General features: G+C 33.9%; 1 protein-coding gene across 1 annotated transcript; it reads right to left on the bottom strand.

Annotated features, from left to right (window-relative positions):
• Positions 1 to 21,160: 21,160 nt before the first annotated feature.
• Positions 21,161 to 23,371, bottom strand: LOC140743101 (uncharacterized). The gene is made up of 5 exons (XM_073074161.1): positions 23,108 to 23,371; positions 22,780 to 22,888; positions 22,272 to 22,485; positions 22,107 to 22,147; positions 21,161 to 21,416 (listed from the first exon to the last, which is right to left on the bottom strand). The coding sequence occupies exons 2-4, from the start codon at positions 22,885 to 22,887 to the stop codon at positions 22,119 to 22,121; spliced, it is 351 nt and encodes a 116-aa protein (XP_072930262.1). The 5' UTR covers position 22,888; positions 23,108 to 23,371; the 3' UTR covers positions 21,161 to 21,416; positions 22,107 to 22,118.
• Between the last annotated feature and the right edge of the window lie 558 nt (positions 23,372 to 23,929).

The raw sequence follows: 23,929 nt of genomic DNA, 5'->3' as shown, positions 1-23,929 counted from the left end.
GGGGCGAGATTGTAGACAAATATTGCTATTACATCTCTTCAGCCTTATGATGTCTTAGTGAAAAGATGCGCTTATAATGAGTGTAGTTTATCTAAGTAAAAAAACAAAGTTACGTTCTCGTCGTTAAGTGAACATATCATTAAACACAAGTTGGTACGTGTAATTCGTTGTCAACTCATTGCTGGGCCCATGTCCCTCTCAGAGTGAATGGAGTTTTTAGGCTACAGACATAGATTAGTAAAGATTACTCACTCCCACAAACGGCTTATTTTAGTAAGTTCTTTTTTTGAATTCTTGACAAATAAAAACATTTTTAGAGAAAATTTACGAATAAATAACTAATACTGCGTAATTTACAATTACAATGTACAATTTACATAGTAAATAAATAATTATTTCAAATATTTTAGGGACATTTTAGCACGGAGACGTGGCAAAACTTTTTTTACGCAACTATTTCAATTCTCAAAACTGGGTACATTTTCTTGTTAGGAGCGAGTAATCTTTACTAATCTATGCAATAATGATAGCTCCGCCGAATCATCACTCCTCCCCTCGCTTCACTTCGTCTCATCCTTTTGTCGCCTCACTGCTTTACCAAAGTAAAGCACCTCACTGTTTAGCTACAGTCGACCGTCCTATAACAATTGCGCCGCTATTAGCGCGAAAAATACGTATTAGCTCTCGTATACCTACGTCTATTAAATCATCATTCAGAACAATTACAGAACTAGCAAAACAATTCAAATATTTAAACAGAAGTCGATTTAAAATAAAAACGTCAAATTGCTGTGGTTAGGGCTGGCAGTATCTTTGCATCATCAAGGTTAAGGACTTCAAGGTCAAAATTTTCATTATATGCGTCTGTTTACTAACCTTAATAAACAGTGTCCCGTAAGTACCACGACAAACTTGGGAATGTATGTAGGTTAGAAGCTGGCCTCTAGAGAAAATACCTTAGTAAAAGCATAAAATAAAGTTTTTATTTTGTGGTAAAAGTGTCACCGTTTTTGAACTATTGATTGTTTTATAAATTTTAAATAATTCCCTCTTCAACACCTTTCGTTGACTGAGTGATATTAGCAGTGAAAATTTTTTTTCTGTAAAATAGTATCCTGAACCATGACAAAGTTGTGCTATTTTAATATTTAAAATTTTTTCCCCAACTTTGACTATTCGCGATGAAAAAAAAGTAACCTACTGATCTATAAGTGCACATTGCTCAAAAATATGACTAGTAATAAAGATTTCAGAAAGATAGCACACTTACTACTTAGAATTTAAGAAAAAGCCTGATGTCTTATAAACTTGAATAACTTGAGTATTTCTTAACCAACTTAAAATTTGTGTTTTCATTTGAAATGGTGTTTCATTGCGGTACTTTTACATGATTAGGATACCTTAACATGATGAGGATCTGATGATTAGAACTTTGACTTACGGGGTGGAATTCATCGTCACTACCTCTGTTTTTCCATATTTTACGATAACTTACCTTGTGCCCACCCAATTATCATGAAAGTTAAAATGAACATAGAGTATCTAGATTGACATTATATGATGGAAAATTCAACTTATGAACACTTGGGTGTATTTATAGCTATTGAAATCTTCATCTGTTGAAGCTGACTGTACGTGCGCTTAGGTTATGCGATAGGCCGTAGGGCATGTCACGATAAATCTTTTGTGTGCCAAGTTCAAGCACATTATAAAACGACAATTATACCAAGACTTGAATTGTGTGGAGCGGTGTTAGCGGCCCGGTTATATAAGAATGTAACAGAATCATTACGTTGTCCTATTAATAAGAAAACTCTTTGGTGCGACTTTAATTTTGTACTCGGTTGGTTAAATCCTCCTCCACATAAGTTAAGTGCGTTTGTGCGTTCATGAAGTAAATGAGTTGTGCGTAAATGTTTTGTCAAATAGAGGTCATTTTAAACTCGAGGCTGCTAACGAGGCTGTCTTTTGATGCAAACAACCTTTGTCCATTAACCCCCGGACATTTTCTCATAGGAAGACTATTGATTTCACTACCTTCCCTTGATTGACAAGAAGTTAAAGCAGACAGACTTCACAGATACCCGCGAATTGAAAGCTCAAGCTCAACAACACTGGTGTAGATGGAGCCTATGTGTCATTTACAGCAGAGAACTAAGTGGCACAAGAAGTGGCCCAACATTAAACCTAATCAACTGCTTCTGATTAAAGTTGAGACATGCCCCCACTGAAGTGGCCACTTGGAAGAATCACCATTGCTTATCCTGGGTCGGATGGCGCTTGCAGAGTAGCGGACATACAAACTAGCAAGGGCATTCTAAGACGCACTGTTAACAACATTTGTCCCCTCATGGATATACCCGGATCTATCAGGGAAATATCAACTTTTCAAGAAGCGGAGGTTGATCACGCCATTCAAACCAAACTGACCTCGCGCCTGAAAGTTACAGTGGCAATACTATCAAAGATTCAAGCACATTTTTCTCTATATTATAATATTTTTCTTATCTCTTAATAAATATTTGTATAAATGTTCAATTGGATAAAGAAGTCCAAAAATCTCAAGTATTTTATTATTATAGAATCACAAACACGTATACTAATATATAATATTAATCGGAGGGGAGAATACTGGCATACATTCATACTACGCAACATGGAGTATCGAATCTTATACTTAATGGCTATATTTAAAAACTGAAATTGACATACTAACATTCAATGTTTCACTGCTATTATTAAGCTAGACGATATAATTTATTGTAAAGTTTGTTAAGTAGTAATTAGGTTTATTGTGATTTATAATCTTATTGTATTGTGCGAATCAGTGAACATTCAACTCAACATTCGCATAAAAATATATAAAATAACGACCTAAATGTGACTGTCCAGTTTACTGGCCACTTTGTATGAGCCGACCAATAAACGGTTAAAACTGGTTTTCGGTAAGAAAGCGGTAAGGACCCTTGTCCCAAAAGCAAGAACAAAATATTGAAAAAAGCCAGTTACTTTTGAAGGAGCACATCTATATAATAAGATACCAGTCAACGTTAAAATGTACACCCTTTCAACGCTTTCAATAGCAAAGTAGCTGAATATATTATGAAATAATACAATCATTTAAATATTAGGTTAAATGGGTATCTGATATACTATGTGTCTAACTGTGTGAATTGATGATACTTTAAATTAATTTAAGGTCTTTTACAAGTGTGGCTTACATGTTTTCTTACAAGTGTCGTATTAGTCTTATTTGAGAATAAGTTCTTTAACACGTTCAGTGCCAACGACTCGCCTTGCGAGTGTTATTGGCATTGAACGTGATAAACCTAAACCTAATATAACCTAAGTATTTGAATTGATAATCGATGAGTGATGAGTGACATGAGAGTTCTTTCAAGTTTATTACAATTGAGGTACTGGTGTATGAACACTTTATAAGCGTTGGTCGCATGTGTTCAATGATGAACATTCTGCCGGCGCCTTTGGTGGCGTTCGCGTTGTGACTCTAGAGGAGCTCGACTGTGTTGGAGTGAGCAAAGTGGTGATTGTGTTGACTTAATTTAGGCTTTATTCTTATATTGAGTCCAACATTATATGAGAAACTTAAATCTTATGCCCTTTTCATGAAGAAATAGAAGGTGGTAGAATCCTTTCGACTCCGTCGGCACCACCGCCGCACCTATTTCTGCCCAGTAACAGTGGTGTTAAGCGCTGCTGTGTTCTGGTTTGAAGGGTGTGTTAAGGGAGCATACTTTTTCGAGGCGTTCTAGCTTAGTCCCCGGGGGTAGCGGCGCATCTGTGTTTGACCTCAGGTAGAAATCCTATATATCTAATCCTAATCTTATCCTATCTGGGGTTTATTACGGATTTCCATTTATTTTTAAGATATAGTTATAACACTGATAGGAACTGATGTGAAAGAATCATTATCTTTTTGGTGTTCTTTGAAGCGTGTGGTCACTATCTTGAACTCGCTACTCAAATGCTTTGGTTGTAAAGTAATAGTAGTAGTATAGTATAAATATTTTGTATATTTGAAGTTATAACTATGTTTGTGCCTGCATCTGAAGATGTTGTCGTCACAATTTTTTCCTTCGTCATTTAAGCAAGTTATAATTAATTTCTGATACGCTTAACTCTGATAAATCAGATTTGCGTGCCTAGGATTAGAACCTTGGACCCCTCGATCAAGAGGGTATTGTTATTGTTATTGCTATTGTTATTTCTTTAATTTTATAAGTATATCGGAAGTTTAACTTCAATATACAGAAGTGTTGATTATCGGAGACTGTGTTTGTGACTGCAACTGAAGATATTGTCCTCACGATGTTTTCCTTCGTCATTTAAGCAAGTGATAATTAATTTCTAATACGCACATAATTTTGATAAATCAGAGATGCGTGCCTGGAATTTGGACCTTGGGCCCCTCGATCAAGCGGCTTTGTTTCTTAACAAGCACAAGGTAAAGTGATTCGTCATCAGGTATGTAGTACGTGGCGTTGCTCCTCTTGTAAGCTGTTCAGGGCATTGACCCAATGACACAACTAGGTCAATGGCACAACTAAAAGAGACGAGGAGTCCCAAGTTAGTTCACACAGGCAATGCATCTCCGAATTCTTACAGCTGTTTAAAATAGGAGTAATTGTCATTAACCTTTAACTAGTGACGTGTAGTCTCCCAGGCGTCGCGCGTTTTGCAAATTCCTGGAATTGACTACTTCCCCCCGCTCAACGCATCTCTGCGTCTCAGTAGCTTTTGTTTTAGTGCTAAAACCACCGCGGAAGAATGTAGTTGTGTCATCGGTTGTTTAACACGTAAGTAATATTAATTTGAAAATTGGGTGTAGCCTGTGAGGCTACATGTCCCTAGTTGTCATACACTATTTTTTTCGAACTACTTTTTCAGTTTTAGTGGAAAATGGTAGAAAACGCGAGGAAATGTCGACTCCAACCCCCGAGTTCGTTAAAAAGAAAAATATTACGAGTAGACAGTCCATCTTTTGAGGAGGAATTCAATACCCTTATGCTGGCTTCCGACCAATCTGACAATGAAGGTGATATTGACGAGTTCTTGGTTTCCGATCGTGAACTTTTACTGCTTCGTGAAAGTGATCAAGATAAACATCTAGAGGTGAATATTTTAGAAGAGGATAGACACAGTGTGGTGATCCAGATCGAGAAGATGGCCAATGGTAGTATTCTACCGTGTTGTTGACTTGAGCGGCATGAATGCTTATATACTTTATGATATGCATCAGTCCAAGATTAGCGACAGAGGAGATTTCATAAAGTTATTAGCCCGGTCGCTAGTCTTACCCCATATGCAAAGACGTGTTGTGTGCAATCAATTACCAGAGAGTTATGACTAGTGATAGACCGAATTATGGGTGAGGATATGGTTGAAGAAGATGTCCAAACTCCTGAACCTGGCCAAGGCAAGCGAAGGCATGCAGTATTTGTCCAGCTAAACTACCCAGAATGACAGCGTACACGTGTGTCGGATGTTATAATCCCGTATGTTTGCAATGTTCTCGCCCCTTGTGCAAAAATTGTCAATGATTTATGCCAAATTGAGTAGATGTCAGAATTTATATTTTTGGTTTTCAGATGTAGCTTTTATGTTTTATTGTTTTTTTATTGATTAGATTTTAAGTAAAAAGTGTTAAATTTTTCATATTATTTATGGAAGGTGTATTAAAATGCCAACAAAAGGATCTCATGTCAATTAAGGCTGAAAGATACCAGTAATTGTGATTTGTAGTTTATTTTTATTAATGATAACAAAAACTGATTGAATTCGTTTACATTTGTTTTATTATATTCCAATTATTAAATAACAACCCAATTTTAAATCATCCAAATGCATTGTTATTTTTAATTAAACTTTGAAAGTAGTAGCCTGTGAGACGTCATGTCCCTTATAGTGTTATAAATTTGTCACGTCACTAGTTAAAGGTTAAGTAAGCTGCAATTTCCTTTATTTCTTTAATTCTATAAGTATATCGAAATTTTAACTTCAATATACAGAGGTGTTGATTATCGGAGACTGTGTTTGTGACTGCAACTGAAGATATTGTCCTCACGATGTTTTCCTTCGCCATTTAAGCAAGTGATAATTAATTTCTAATACCCACATAACTTTGATAAATCAGAGATGCGTGCCTGGAATTTGGACCTTGGGCCCCTCGATCAAGAGGCTTTGTTTCTTAACAAGCACAAGGTAAAGTGATTCGTCATCAGGTATGTACGTTAGGGTGTCCCGTCCTTGTATGAAAAAAGAAATTTTTGAGCTAGACTATGAGTAGAAGTGTCAAAAGTTGCGTAATATTACACAGATTCCGGATAAAGTAAAAAATACAATTGCATGTCATCTTCAGGGCTCTACCGAGCCTTAAAGTTTTATAAATTTCCCATTTTAACAGACACCTAGAATAATAAAAACAATCACGTTTAAGGAGATTTTTTGTAATAAAATTAATAAAAAAGACGATAAAACGATAAAAACAATATAGAGCTTATAATCAATAACACATACTTTATATTGAAATTTATTTTTGTGTCCAAGGTTTGGTATTTTTGCTCGATATTGTAACTTCGTCGTAGTTACACTTTGTGTGGCTGCTGTTACCTGTTATATCTTTATGTAGATTGCATGTGATAGGGAAAATATCATATAAACAAATCAGAGCTCTTAAGCCATGACATGAGTTGAAGATCCTTATTAAAAATATGTTGAAGAACCGGCCATTTTTTGACCTAGCGCTCGAGACATACAATTATTTCGATGTAATATTATCTAGCAGAGAAGTTGATTCTTTGCGATTTTAATATACTGAGCTTAGTACCACTTTAATTTTATCCCGGTTTTATTATTCTTCGCAATACTCACTCCCCAATGTAGTCATTATCATCATACAATGTACTGACAAAAATGTTGTCACAAAATTATTCCTTTTGTCCATTGAATCCACGAGAGAACTCAGATTTCTGTGTAAAATCGAGAGTATATACAATGTAATATGGTTCTACTTCGGCTCCTAGAAAATGTACAAACAATGCACAGAAAAAGAATTTCTTTCGATAAAATAATCAATAACAGAACTCAGCTTTTTCAGTAAAAATCCAAAGTTAAAAGAAGAAGTCTTTCTCTTGATAAGAAATAAAATCGGGCGTATATTTTAACGACGTATAATATAATAAATAGTCAATGTAAAATCTTAGTATGGCATTAGTGATGAATTGCTATTATGTAAACAGAAGTAGCCATCTCGAGTGGGGCATTTATCCAGGTCTAGAGTACAGCGTCCAGTTGATTCAAATGGATATGTTTTACAAAGATAATTGTCATCTTTATATCTTCATTAACTACAGTTTTCGTCAAGTCAGGCAAATTATAAGCCACCGCAGTAAAAGACACTATTTACTATTCGCAACGTGCTATGTGATTGTTTTCAAATACATGTGGAATATTTTCTTGAACCTAATGTGCAACCATATAAGATTTCACCGGGCCTACTCTTGATTTTAACTCAAAAATCTGAGTTCTATCGTCGATTCTATTGTAGAAAGAAATATTTTTATTTGTATGCGAAGTAAATATGCTTTTCACTATGTTGTTTGATAAAAGCGACTACTTTTGATTACTGGTATAGCAAAGAATAATAAAGACTAGATAAGCTTAAAGTTGCACTAAACCTAGGATATATAAACCGCAATAAGTAAAGTTTTTTGCTAGAGTTTATACCAAAATATTGTGTGGAGCTTCATGTTATATAAACGTCGGTTCTTTAACATATTTAAAATGAGGACACGTGAAGAGAAATAAATGTAAAATTTGATAACAGAGGCCTCCTAAAATGTAAATATAGCTTATAAATATATACTTATAGAAATGGCTTTATTATTAGTAGGTATGTTGTAAAATCAAGCACAATTTCTGGATAGAAAATACTTTTTTATTTTATGTTATTGTCATTCATTATAAACTAAATTTTGTACGGTTGATAGATGTTTGTTGCGTGTCTGTAAAAATGTAAAATTTATAAAACTTCAAAGTTAGGTAGAGCTCTCCAGATGACACGCAAATGTAGTTGGATGTCCCTATATAGTTGGTAGCTGCCGATCATCAAGTTCTCAGTATGGTTCTAATATAGTATTAACAACAAATATGGTATAACAATTGCTTTTGCCACAAAGAAAACATTCGGAAGTCAAAACAAGAAACTTGTGGAAATATGAGGATTTACTGATTAAATCCTAACAAATGTCAAGTCGCTGGTAATGGGTTATTGTAAGCAAATCAAAACGTCGTGATTGTATTGGCCCAATATAAAATATAAAGTAAATAAATGTTTGAAATTAAGTTAAGGAACAGTAATAATGAACAGCGAAATATCACCAAAAAATGTAAATTTCCCAAGTTAGTTCACACAGGCAATGCATCTCCGAATTCTTACAGCTGTTTAAAATAGGAGTAATTGTCATTAAGTAAGCTGCAATTTCCTTTATTTCTTTTAATAATCTTTATTTTCTTTTAATTTAATTTAATTTTATAAGTATATCGGAATTTTGACTTCAATTTTACAGAGGTGTTGATTACCGGAGTCAAAATAGTGTTCTCTGTTCATCTTACAACAGCAATATAATCATAAAGCAAGGATTCTTCATTAGTCTTTGTAACACAGGTATTCTAACTAACCATAATTCATGTTTGCAGAATCCAGAATTATGTATATTGACTCTTCAGTTTTTATTATACAGGTACAGGTTAAATATGTATCAGACTTTTTAATCAGGAATTTAAATTATTTTAAAAAACTTAGAATTTTAATTAGGTTTTATTTTATAAAGAACATCAAATGAAATGTAACCATGTAGTCATTAGTTGGTTTTCTCATCTGCTCTCAAAGATCAGACTCACTACATAAAGGTATCGTAATTATAGTTGTATCAAGGTGGTTTGTGAGGTTTTTTAATAATATGTAATAGATGTAAGTAAAAACAGCTTTTGAATATTGATAGACATTTATTTCACACATACAAATACTCGTAGTACACTTTAAAATTTTACAAAAAGCCGAAATTCTAAACTATAAAATTTTAACCGTATATAACATGTTGAAAAAGAGTACAAAGAGCTTAAATGTATAAAACTAGAGCATAAAACTAATTGCTTCCAAAATTTGATTGTTTTTAGACCCGAAAAATTTTAATACAACTCATTTTTTAAATATTTATTATGTAATTTCTTAGTTGTGCCATACTGGTATCGATAATATTTACAGAAAAATCGTTATCATGAATATTTTTTCCAAATGACTGGATAGTTTCTCGATACAATCAATGTTATTATATTTTCTTACGACACTTGTAGGTATGAAAGTGTCAAATTTGAATACCAGTGCAATCTAATTTAGTCATGCTAACTAAGTCCGACCACCCATTGACTACTATTGCTTGAGCGAGTATTAAGTTTCCAGGCTAGTAATTGGTAGCTTATACTGTACAGACGGGAGACAACGACTGTTGGGATTTTTTTGGAATAACTTGTGTCCCTCCGTCACTCGTACAACACGCCCAAGTGTTGGCGGCTTAAGTAACTTTTCAGGACATAGACAGTGAGATAGTATCTATGTCTATTTCTCTTGCGATAGTCGCCAATTAGGTGAGCCTTTAATTTTAGACACAGGTTTTGAAAGTATATAATACATATTATTAATAAATTATTTAATACATTTATTCTACACAATAAGAATTCTTAAACTAAATAGAATATGATAGTTGCAAAATACATTTTAAGTTTTGGAAAAATACTACAATTTTAACTTATTAGCAAGTTACAATAGTTATGGAGAAAATAAAAATAGGTACATATTATTTTTATTTTTTTCTGTAGTTTAGTTATACAAAAAATAAGTCTATTGAATAATACAGTATTCCAAACATTAAAAATACAAGTTTAAAAGTACATGGTTACAAGCATAATAATATAAGTACGGTCAACGGCAAAAGTAGATGATCAAAATCGGACACTCAATAGTAATGATCGTAATTTGCGTCAAAATAATGTGGCGGTGAAGTGTTTCTAAAGTACGAGATTGTTAAGTGTAGCAAATACTAGCTAATAGTACTGCCGCTTAATATCGATCATTCATATACCCAAAATTCTATACTTATCATTATTATTAGCGTCAGTATCAGTGTAATATTTGCTCAAAATATTGATTTTATTGCACCATACAAATTTTTTACAATTATATTTTAATTTTTCTTGCTTTAAATACATATATTTCATAGTCAGGTGTAAAATTACCAGATTACAATAAATAACAGTTTTATTATTATTACACACATACGCATATCAATTTTGGTCACGATTTCAATCTGACATTGTGTATCTTACAAATTCTATATCTATGGAGGAGAGTAGATGTCACGGTAAGCACTCGTATTTATTTATTTGTATATTGTGTAATGGTGGTGGATGTCATCTATCATCTAACATTCATCACGTTTTGAAACAATCTGTCATTTCTTAGTTCTGACGCAATTACTTTAGAAACACTTCAATGCCACACTATTTTGGCGCAAACTACGATCATTAGTATTGAATGTCCGATTTTGATCGTCTACTTTTGTCGTTGACTGTACATACAATTTTAAATTGCATATGGTTCCGAAAAATCTGATATTTTCATAAAAGTTAAAAAGTCTTAAGACCGCTACACACACTACCACAAGGTTATTTGTCGGTCATTTTTAAATTTCGAAATATACTTAAATACAAAGAGACTTACAACTACTTACGAGTAATAAATTCAAACATGGATGTTTTGAGATAAATTATAAAACCAATTTTTACAATCATAAAATTTCACAAACTGTTTTGCAATTACAACATCCATTTTATTACCAATTACTCGCTAGCGCGACAATGAAGTACTTACATGTTATAAATATCATGAAAAACACATTCATGTCGATAACATCGCCTGTACTAATGTAAAGACTTTTAAGAATGAGCATCCCGGGGGTATGCATGTTTTAAGAGCTACAATTAGTCAATAATTTGAAAGTATGAACTATTTACGCATATTGGGTTCGACTGCGAAAATTACCACATTTTCCACCTTATAGAATTAAACGTATGGAATAAGTTTAAAACCCGTCCGCAAACCCGCCTATAACTTATTTCAGTATTCGAGAATAATGTAGATTCCGAGATTGAAAATCTATATTGCCAATAAAAGATAATCACTAACTAGAAACTGACGAGCAAAAATATAAGAAATATTTTAAATAAAACCCAAAAAATGTTAGTAATAGATAAGGAAAATTAATTACAAAAAAAATCAAATTCAGCCACAGATTTGAGACTTTGGACGATTTTGATTTTTGTTTTTTTTTTTTGAGGATAGGAATTCTATCTAAAGATGGCCACAGATTAATTGCTACCTCCGACGACTAATTTAGAACGCCTCGACTAAGTATGTTTTTCTTACGACACCCTTCAAATCGGACGCAGCAGCGTTGAACACTGCTGTTATTGAGCATAATAAGATATCAATGAATTGTTTTGTGTTTGCCTTTAATATTTTTGATTTACATTTTTGACCGGTGATCAAACCTGGAATAATTGGAATTATAATTTTATAATAATCGTTGCCTCAATCGTCGTTTTAAATTATTAATTACAATTATGTCATATTAATTGCATATTTAACAGTGCTCATATACAATCGTTATATCGCTAACTTCAATAAAGTTGTAATAGTAGTCCTATCCTTTTATATTATTAGTATTTTTACTACAATAAATCGTTTAGGCGAGTGGACTTAGGCGGATTACTCCGCTTCATCTGTGATGGCTATGAACCTACTGTACATTATATATTACAAGATATTCTTATTTGAGTATCTGCCGACATGATAAAACTCCTTTAAAAAATCGTTAAAATGCTTACTAAAAATTATTCACTAATAGCACCAAAAGTTATAATAAAAAGTAACTAAGATATAACTATTAATAGTAATAGTAGTAAAGAGTACTAGATAATATTAATATACATTTACACAAAATTAAAAGCATAGATTAAAAAAGCAACTTAGTTAAAATATAAAATCTTTACAAAACTGATTTCTTCGCCTTTGTTTAAGAAGATCCGAAATTAATATTACTACGTATTCGCAATGAGCACCTTTATAGAACTTCTTGAGTGTACATTCAATTACCTAACATCTGATGAAATAATAATGAGCACACAAAAACAGCTACACATAACCTGTAAGGTTTTTAAATTAAAAATAAATGACGAAAATAGCACTCACACACCTACAAACTACACATCATAAATCATACAAACACACACACTACAACAAACCACACAAACACATTACTAAGAACCACACAAATACACACTTCTAAAAACCACACAAACATACTACTACAAACCACACAAATTCACACTTCTAAAAACCACACAAACACACTACTACAAACCACACAAACACACACTATTACAAACCACGCAAATACACACTTCTAAATACCACACAAACATACTACTACAAACCACACAAATGCACACTTCTAAAAACCACACAAACACACTACTACAAACCACACAAACACACACTATTACAAACCACGCAAATACACACTTCTAAAAACCACACAAACACACTACTACAAACCACACAAACACACTACTACAAACCACACAAACACACTATTACAAACCACACAAACACACACATTACTACAAACCACACAAACACACACTGTTACAAACCACACCAATACACACTTGTAAAACCACACAAACACACGGTCTTATCTCCTTAAAACTAATGATATCCACCGTCCGTTATTGATATATCAATCTATCCAATGTTTTTCGTACCAAAACATTCGGACATTTGACAATTTCTTCATTTTGAAAATTCAAATTTCAATCACTGGTAAATAAAATTTGGATAGATCGATTATTAATACCGATCGTAGATCCTACGTATAATAGAGAGACGTTCCGCGTTTAATCGCGCGTGTGTAATATACAGCACGGTCTCTTCCTTAATCACTAATAAGTTCTTTCATGATCGTATTTTCGTCTTAAAACTAATAATATATAATGGCTCACACAACGCATTATTTACGCGCGACAGGATGTTATAGCGCCAGAAGTAGATCGAGTTGCAAAAACAACGCCTAGTGACAAAGCTCTGGCATGGTAGAAGAAGAAGAATCTAAGAAGAAGAAGAAGAGTCAGAAAGACCGCAAATATATCACGAGGCAAGTCAACTGATTGGTCGCTCCAATTGCCTTGCTCTGCTAGGGTTACCTACGAACGAACGAACGAACGAAACAGACGAACGAACGTTCCTCACGATGAACGAACTCGGGAACGAAGATTGCTCACGATGTTTTCCTTCACCGTTTAGCATGTGATAATTAATTTTCTAATACGCACATAATTTTGAAAAATCAGAGGTGCGTGCCTGGGATTTGAACCTCAGACCCCTCGATCGAGAGGCCGAGTTTCTTAACCACTAGGCTATCACTGCTTATCGAGATATTCAATGAATAATCAACTTAAAACCTCCCAATAGAAAATCATTCAAGAGTACATTCGATTATTTATTTGTGAGAAAAGACGCTGTACGCAAGCCATTGGCCGCCCCTAATGAGGGGTCAAAATTTAAGACCGACATGCAACTTATTCCACAATTCAATGAACTAATAGAACATTTGTTATTTCAATAGCTCGTTTAAAAATCATTGCCCAATTTGCAAGAAATACGTGTTAATGACATGACAAGAACAGCAAAACGACGCATCATCAGAAAACAGACACGCGTGTGGCAACGTGCTGACAATAACGTACTCGCAGCTTCGAAACGCGTTACAAATGAAAACTCATACTAAGGTTACAGTACAAGACAACTCGGCGCTATAGCGCGGACTCAAGGTCCACTGTAGTGCGTAAATTACACGATCTGTATGGCCGATCCCTAACTCCCTATTACACCTAATAAAGGTATGTTCCAAAGTATGTTTATCGCGCGTGTGTAATATACAGCACGGTCACTTCTTAATCACTAAAATATTTACATTTTAATACGAATAAATTCACCTGCATTGCATTAAATTATCAATAATTTCTAATAATTAAAATCATTACCTATTTAACTTAACAAAATGCCAATATGTCTTCTGATAAATAATAATTGGAATTTTGTTTAACTTAAAAATAATATATATATATCAATCTCACAAATCCATTATCTTCAGAGCATAAATTGGCATCTTTTCTCGATACCCTACAAATATGAATACGTTTACATACGAAGTATTAAAGCTTATCCCGCCACTGCGCAGGCCGGGTTTCCACCGAAAAATGCATTTTGTGTATTAGGTACTTGCATGGTCACATCAAACGGATGTTGAAATCTGTTGCAAATGTATCAAGTAATAGAATAGAATGCACTTTGCATCGAGTAGTCTGCAGCGGACAAATCCTTAACGTAGGTCTACAGGCAAAATCGAATTATTTCCTCAGAGGTGACACAGACCTGTATTTTTTTTAGATATAGGTCTGTGGGTGCAACTATTCCGACGACATACGCCTTACATCGCACACAATTTCATCATTGGAAAAAATCGAATTCGTTACGACTCTAATATCATTACTGCAGATAAAGTAGATGGAATATTTCAAAATCCGCTTGATACGAACCATCTGACCTCATGGATGGACTGGCTCCGATCGATGGAGTGCGTGAAGTGTGTGCGCCTACCACTAGACGGCAGCCTTGACAACTTGTTTGATGTTGCTAAATAATATTTACGTTACTTCAACCCTGTACAAACGTACAAAGGTATAGACGAATCACAAGTGCTTGTAGTCAATAGCCAATAGAAGTAGTAACGTTTGAATTGTTTATTGAGGTTTGGCCAGCATGTGACGGTATAAGGTCTATTTGCGCATTTCGCAGTTTATAATTTTCCTACCTATATTTACACTACATACTACACTACTTTTTTTGTAATTTTGTGTCTTTTATAATATTTTTTTGTATATTTTTTACCCGAAATACTAACACATTTCAAAGAAACGGTTAAATGAACCTATCGAGTAGGGTATCAAACGAAAGGAAATTAAACGGAGGTTACAAAAATATATATAAAACAATAAGGTGACGGACTGCCTAATTAATTGATTAATTCACTTTGCTAGAAATGAACGTACAGCCGAAACTAATGGTTTTAGAGTTCTGAAATTTTGTACATAAGTTATTTGCATAGCGTAAGTGAGCAATAAGAAAGGCCTTTTCGAAATTCTACCTCTAGAAGGGTAATATAGGCGTTGACAGTTTTTTTGACATCCTTTAATTATGAAGTAATTACCATCAAATTTTGTATTTGGCTTTCTGAATAGCAACACCTATTTGTCTGCTTTTGAAAGATTAATCCTTAAGAGGAAACGTTTGAGTGCTGAAATTTTACACATAGGTTATTTATATAACGTAAATGAGCACTATGGGGATAAAGTACGGATTGAAATATTGTTTCAATATTTTTTTTATTTTGAAGCAGATACCTACTATGAAACTTTGTATTTGACTTTCTGGATGAACATAATGAAACGCCTATTTCACCGTTTTTGGAAATTCTACTTCGGTATTTTTAGTGCACTCAGGTTTTGATGTTGTAATTAATTTAAGAAAGGATAGGCTCAAATAGTCTCGGCGACATCTCTTCTCACTAAGCTGGTCGAGTGGATGCATGTGTTTCATGTACGACCGGAGGGGCAATTGGTAACATGGCAGCCAAGTCAGTTAGCTTGGCAGCGCATTTTGTTAGTGGTCGCGCCGATATCGACTTATCTTTAATAGCTTGTAGTGCGAAAGCAAATATCCACGGCACCGGCAAGTGAGTTTGCGTGACGGCATGTTTTACAACAACCGACCTATTTTTAAAACTTTGTGATATGGAAGCAGATGACTACGGAGTGGCAAAGTCAGTTTGCGTGGCAGCGCGTTTTGTTACTGGAATCGACTTATTTTTAAAACGTTGTAATGTGAAATCAGATGTTTAATCCAGTTATTTTCATAATGTTTTTATTATTTAATCTATTCTTATATATTTATCCGACGTCGCCCGAAACTGTTGCTAGTCAATTAAATGCAGACACGCGTTTACTAAAAGCTATTGAATTGCTGCAAATAGAGTGGTGTAGTCGCAGTCGAACCCAAAGTAGTTCTTAGATCTTACAGTACATAGGTTATGGAAGTTACATAGTGTGGTAATCAAACAGGATACCAATCGTATGTAGAAATCAATACAATTGAAGTAAATACACACACAAAAGAAACACTTATAAAAGGAATACATATTCAATACATAAGAAAAACTCACCCAAATAACGCCACCAATTAGAAAAAAAACACATTTTAAGTATACACATATTACACATACGAATGCCTTCTAGATCTTATTTTTAACACAAAATATGAAAGTGTGTGCTTTATCGATTTAGCACCGTTTTCAAAAATATATTGCAGGCACATTAAGACATTATAGATTTTTGTCTACCACTCTTTCTATTAAAGGAGATGTTTCAAAATGTATGGGCTCCCGGCCACCTTTTGTACACTATACTAAAAACTAAGAACACTTGCAAAGATCAATTCGTAGGGCTTCATTTTCTTCAAATCATGTTCGTTTAATTGTTAAAAAACAATAATTTACACTTAAACTTGCAACATAACAGTGGAAAAACATCATGGCGGTAGTGATTACCGTAATAATGTCATCTGTCATTCTATTTTAACTTATTATATACATTATATACTTTTTAATATATTTTTTACGCGAATGGGCGTAGATATATAAATATTGTATTGTATTTATTGAGAAACAATGCCTATATTTGATAAACATTAGTTATATTTACATTCATCTTATCATATCTTGACTTAAAACAAACATACCAAAATATGTACTTCTTCTATACCAATTTATTTTAGTTAAAACATTTAAGTGTGTAAATAAAACAACTTTAAATACACATTTGATAATATTTTACTTATTCTTCACTTAGATACATTATTTATTAATTTTCAATATCTTCCCTTATCAATATTTTCATCCAATCAGTAGCAGGTTCTGTAATATCCTGTGACGAGCTCAGCCCAAACATCAAACAATGGTCATAATGTGAGCGCAACTACCTACGAGTACGGTTCGTTGCCCAGCGATGCAGTTGCAATAATAACTGATTATTTTGTCATCCCAAGAATGTCCTTGTCTTGCTAATGTAATTATCTAAAAAAAGAGAAATGTAAAAAGATTAGCTTCACTAGTTTAAAATTATTAACGATTATTTCACGATTAATACAACTAACTGATGTATATTTTACCTGATGATATTGAATCCTTGTCAACACAATCCACAGCGATCGCACGAAAATCTCAAGAGTCCATAAAACATAAGCTGGGTAAACAAGTAAGGTAGAATCAGTCCAAATTCGTAAGCAGCACAGAGCAGAAACGTATTCAGGATTAAAATGGAATCTTCTCATCAGTACATATTTATTCAACGTTTACATTGGAGTCCACTATCAAATTGACAACTTCTTCTTTTTTAATTTAACATGTCACTTATATCTATAAAACCAGATACTATTTAAAAGGTGGTATTGTTATAATTATTATAAATAATTAATTAAATTCAGAAATAATGACGGGATACCCAAAACAAAAGCCAGGTTGTAAAGTACTAAGGTAACAATAACTTTACGACAGTAAGCGAAATACAGAATTACCGACATCCAATATGTGTGGGGTACACATAGGTTCCCTGACCGACATCGACAGTTTTGAAAACTTGACATTGACAGTATTCCGCCATATTTAATATTTCAATGAGGAATGCTTAGTTTAAATATTTTTAAACAGGAATACTTTAGGTTATCAAAATATATGTGTATTTTTCTTCAATTATACAAATTATTCGTGTTTTTTAGTTATAGTGTACATGAGATGGCCGAAAATGAAACATCTCCTTTAAAACTGTATTCAATGTCGTCTAAGAGTTTTGGTACATCTCTATTCAGAGTGGATTCTTTTGCATAATTATTTGTAAACTGTCCTAGGCTTTTCTCCACATCTAAAATTTTCCCACGCAACTTTTGGTCGGGCAATTTGAAACGAATAGTTTATCTTTGTATACATTTTACCTCAAACTTAGGTATATATTTAAAACAAACGTTTCTTGTATGTCTATTTGTGCCCTGATAACTCGAGAATTACTAGTACGAATAAATTTATAATGTTTATATGGCAGTATATGATCTGAACTAGTTTAATTATATATTTTATTAAGTTTCCTATCGTAAGGTATTCATAAGGGTTTTAGTTCATATTGACTTAAAAACTGGGATTCGCGGGCTCACGACGATGAATTCAAATCCGACTGGCATTTATTCCAAATGTCCTGTTACTTAAATTTTGTCACACAAGTGATTATCATCTTTTCTCGAGTAGTATAACAATGCCCTTTGCTATTTTATTACAGCAATTCAAAGTGGAAAAGAAGGGACAATTTATTACACAGCCCATGTGAGCGAAGCTGGATACAGCTAAGTATTTGATTTTTATTGAGGATTTACATGCCCCATTCATCGGTTAATTTTGATTCTTTTTTGACCCTATAGGACCCTCTTTATTACGAGTAAGCTCATCTAAATTAACCCTATTTTGTAAATATTAAGGTTACTTCTAATCAAAAATAGTTATACAAGTCTTATATAACCCTACCATGGACAGTTAGTACACATAAGAGTGTACAAGGGTTTTTTTAAGTTGGGCATTCAAACTCGATATCTCCTTTAAATGGAGACTAAAAAGTACTCCATTACCGATCATACAATGATTTGCATTTGAGATTTGGACGGGGACGCTGGTCAATTTTATAATACGAAATGAGAACTAAGTAAGAAATATAGAAAATATCGCTTAGAGTATTATTATTAGACAGATACATGAAATTTCTATCAAGTACTTGGTATCTAAGTAGATATCTTAAAATGATTTCATTGAAGCTCGTATGACTGAGCTTTCAGAGATGCAGTCTCCAGAGGGTACCTCGCTTTATAGTTAAATCGACACCGATTGTAATACAAATGTTGACACAGGAGTCATTGTGACACCCTTTTCCAGTGAGTGCTTAACTTTACCAGAAAATATACATAGATTCAAAATTAGAATTACAAGGACAATTGTACTATTGTTATAAATGAAGCATATTTTATAGTAACAGTAAATTTCAATTTTTGTGTTAATTGTAGGTAATGGTTAAAACAGAGTATTTTCAAACAAATAAGTGGAAAACCTCAAGTTAAGAAAAGAAATAATCTTAGAAGACAATTTTCAAAATATTGAAAATAACACGCAAAGAGTTTGATGTCCTTGTTAATAACATAAATGAGAAATATACTTTTTGCCTATTATTTCAGTTATGTCTCATCCTTAGCTTATACATTATACAATTAAACGTAGAAAGATAACACTCACTTAAAAGTGCACGATAACTTAATTCAATAGATAGTAAATTACATCTACTTAAAACTATAAAAGGGGGTAGTGTAATGAACATTACAGGCTTGCTTATATCTAACAATGGAATAGGTTATGAGTGATTTCTATCCTATACTAATACTATTTGCATGCAATACTGTAGAAAATGTTTTCCAACTAACCTAACCTAACCTAATATCTTCTTTTTTTATCCTGCTAAATTAAATGTTATGAATTCCAGCGTACGCTCATCATCAACCCTTCGATATCGAGTGAGTTTATCTCCCTATCATACATAATCAATAAAATCAAAATCAATTTAATTTAGCAAGATAGAAAAGGAAATGGGGGGCCCCGCCCCGCCCCCCATAGTGCCCCATAACATCCAGATAATTTTATCCTCCTGACTATTAAGGGCTGCCGCGCACTGGGCCTTTATTTGCTTCCACCAAAAACGACCACATACTTGATCAAGCCACAAGACAATACTCTCGAGGGCAACTATTACGCATTTTCTCAAAAAACTGCCCAAAAATCGCATGCAAATTGGACGCGACCGACGAAAAGCCGACCACAATACCATACAAAGTGTTCGAAAACTCTTATCCGCAAATTGTGGCGACCATTAGAGGTTTTGATGAGGCCGATTAGTAGCCCAGCATGCGATAGCCCTAAAACCTACTCCTTCAATTATTATGTACATTGTCACTTATTAACGATACCTACATATTATGTGCTTAAAATTATTATTTTTGTTGTTTTATACTTTTTATGTTTTTTTTTTGTTATTAGCAAACTAAATCATTTATACAACAATTAGTTTATCCAATGTTTCATAGGGAGTGGATATGCAATTGTCGTATAAAATGAGTACTAAATTATATCTTAGAATTAGGTTTATTCTAGGTTATTAATCCTAAAACTACTTATTTTTTTATTTTTTGCAAAGTTTTTTTTTTATTTTTTATTAGTGATTTTTATCATTTTTTTCGAGCATATCCTAAATCTATACCTATATTTTTATTTTATGAGATCATTTTTAAGATTGAAAGTAATATCAGTGAGAAAACTTTTTTTTTTTTGAAGAGCCTGCCTGTGGTTATGTTACGAAGTCCATGAAACCGACACTTAGTCAAGTTAATTCAGAAGTCAACTTCAAGTAAACAACTATGTGATGTGAAAGAAGTTTAATTATCTTTTGAAGGATAATTATTACCTCAAGATTTTTGAATGAAGCGTAACGCATTTTTGTAAGCTTTTAAATCAGAATCAAACTAGTGCTGGTGCACACGCAGTGGCGGATGATGGGTGATTTCAAATGAGTGAGAGAGAAATGAAACCCATCAAGTAAGGATGTAAAAGAAATATTGGAATGACGCTAGAAGTTCTCTTGGTTATTTATCATTATTATTTCCTCACCGAACTCGCTTTATATTTTTACAAGCGCAGATTAATTACAACTATAAATAAGTTCATCACTTAGATGAAAACTGACTACCTGCTATTTAATTTAATATTTTAATTAAATTTAACCTCTTTAATAAAATTTGGTATTTGGATGACAGATTAGTGAATTCAATCAACAATATGAATCAATGAATGCTGAATAATAAATGACAATGAAAATGTTCACAAATCGTAAGTACTTAATTCATAAATTTTACACGATAAACTCATCACACTACCCCTTAGTGTCCATTAGGTCACACGCACAAAACATGTACAAATCACTGTAAAACGGTGTCTTTGGGCTTACTCTAACTTCAGATTCTTTGTCTTGGCAGTGATACTGGATACTGACGCACCACCGAGGTCACCAGAAGGCGGGCTCGGAGGCTGGGAACAAAGAGTATCCGCTATACGAAACTATCATAAACCCATAAGTGATAGCCTAGTTATCAACCGGGCTCCGTAACTCTAGAGTTTCGGTATAAATCGATAAAAAATAAACATCTTTTAAGACCACTCAACCGTTTTACCATATTGGAGCGCGCACACTCACACACCATTTCGTGTCCAGCTAATGTCCAGTTAGGGACACGGAAACAGTATATATACTTAGTGGCAAATACTATTGCTTTCGATAGCGATATTTTATCAATTATTTTGTACCTACCACGATCACACAGTGATCAGATTTGTGTTTTCGCGGGAACGCGGTGTTTGTGCGAACAATCAACCAAAGTTTTTTAGATAATTAATTATTTTTATATACTATTAAGTATTATTCTTTAAATAATTCAATTTGAGATAATAAGAGCTTTTAAAAATTATCTGTACGACGAATAGTTTGCTGATAGAGCGTGCAAACGATGTGCAACCCTTTATTCAAGATGTGTTTTGTCAGGCGACAAAAGTTGCGACCCGACAAACTTGATCATAGCTTTACAAAAACCCCCCGTTTGACAACCAAAATCAAATAAAATTGTGACTTTTACAAACTTATAAACGGGGCCCGATGCAATCCTAAAACATGCATAGTAATAGATGAAAGTATTTAAACAATCGCCGAATCGCGGTACTTACCGAGGCCCTTACTCATGGAATGCTATCTGGTAAGAAGAGCGCTAAAATAAAAAAAAAAAATGAATTAGTAATGATATAAAACACATAAGGGAGGCCAGATACGTATTAACTAAAAATAGTAATCAATAAAGTATAAAATAATTTAATATACATTTAAAAACTTACAGTCCCAGCACTCCAGGTCAAATTTTGAAACAGGAAGGGCGACTTCCAACGTACGATTCTCGAAGGTATCGGCATTTGTAGCATTGTGCCGGCAGCTTGGCAGTCTTCCGTCCCGATTGATATTGTGAACTGCAGGTCGGCACGAATATCGCCGATAATTGGGCAGCTTTAAAAGTCTCGGCGTCGGTGGAGGCGTGTCTGGTCGATCGTCGCTCTGTCAATAATATGAAAGTATATCATTAAGTTGAAGACCCAGTATAGCAACCACCGCCTCCCCCCCCCCCTGTTCCCCTAATTGCCTTCTAACAGTTTTAGGCGCCACTGACTTAGGAGTAAAACGTAAAGCAGACGCGGCGTTAAACTTGGTCCAAAGTTAAAAACGCGTTTATGACCAACAAGGTAAGAGTCCTACGATTTTAGGGGTTACATATGTGGATGGGCGGTGATTACAACGTAGTATCACATGGAATTTAATTTAATAACTCATTTTAGTTAAAAAAAAGTTTACCTGCGCACATTTGGAACAGTACATATGTGCGGGATTCTTGCAAGATAGCATCGTCGGGTGAGTGTTATTGTAGGGATGAGGTCTAGAAAATAAAAACGGTCTAACCATTCTGTTTAACAAAATGGTTAAACAAAAAGTCCATTAGAAATATATACTAAGTAAAGTTACTACTTGAAAGTCTTGAATTTATAAGCCTTGAAGATGTAAAGTCATGAATTTATAAGCATATTAAAAAATCAACATCAGATTAAATACCAATAAGCTGTTATCAATTAAAACGAAATACTACAGAAAAAATACAGTAACAATCAGTATTTTATACATTTACCTGAAAGTTTATGCAACTAACTTCAGTCCAGAAAATTCACTTTACTAAAGTGTCTCACTTTATAAACTGTTTAAACAAAGTCACATAGAAAGTGTGTCACAAAATGAGTCAGTAATGAAATTAAACACGATATAAGGTGAAAGATAATGTTAAAACAATTTTGATAAGGCAAGATTATACTGTAAACAAACACTCTGCGCGTCGCAACTGAAACATAAACAATGCAAATCGCGTCCCGAAATAGTAGACTGATGAGTATCGAGTGTAGAGTTGGACTGACGGCGGGGCCGGGATACCGGGGCGCTTTTATATTCTCCACGGGTGGAGCCGAAGCCACGAGCGGGCGGTTTTCACCCCCCTGATTCTATATCCGACGAATAACACCCTTATCGCTTCGTGATAAATTGTAAATTACTGCAAATCATATCGGGGCGGTGCACCGCGTCACTGCATGCGCTATTAGGGGTTCTCAGATCAGCGTCATTCCAAATGGCCGCCAAATCAAACAAGTCCGGGCTTTGTTTACTGCACTTTTTATACGACTTTGTGTGTGTGTACTAGAATAACATTATTGCACTCACACTGCAATCAAAATGAACATTGTTAAGGCCACACCCTTATTTCTACTCCTCGAATATCTTTTTTTATTACCCAACTGTTGACCAACAAGGAGAGTATGTTGCATGTTTGTGCTTTATTCCTTCGAAATTTCCACACGGCTGGATGGATTTTGACAGTTATGATATCGTTATATTTGTGTTAAATACTCAAGCGTCCTTAGATAGGCGTTAGACGCGGAAATAATACATTTAAAAAAGTTAC

The sequence above is a fragment of the Epargyreus clarus genome, unplaced genomic scaffold, assembly GCF_041222505.1.
Source record: "Epargyreus clarus isolate Ecla_fem2 unplaced genomic scaffold, WU_Ecla_fem_2.2 ptg000007l, whole genome shotgun sequence".
In the NCBI taxonomy this organism is placed as follows: domain Eukaryota; kingdom Metazoa; phylum Arthropoda; class Insecta; order Lepidoptera; family Hesperiidae; genus Epargyreus; species Epargyreus clarus.
The sequence above is the reverse complement of the archived record's forward strand: the minus strand, read 5'-3'. Positions and strand labels throughout refer to the sequence as shown.

What these genes read in the sequence shown, in the direction of transcription:
- LOC140743101 (XM_073074161.1), bottom strand. Translation starts at nt 22,887, where the DNA reads ATGGTTAGACCGTTTTTATTTTCTAGACCTCATCCCTACAATAACACT. An exon ending in ACTGTTCCAAATGTGCGCAG is followed by an intron (nt 22,486 to 22,779) that starts GTAAACTTTTTT and finishes TATTATTGACAG; the next exon opens with AGCGACGATCGACCAGACAC. An exon ending in TGACCTGGAGTGCTGGGACT is followed by an intron (nt 22,148 to 22,271) that starts GTAAGTTTTTAA and finishes TTTTTATTTTAG; the next exon opens with CGCTCTTCTTACCAGATAGC.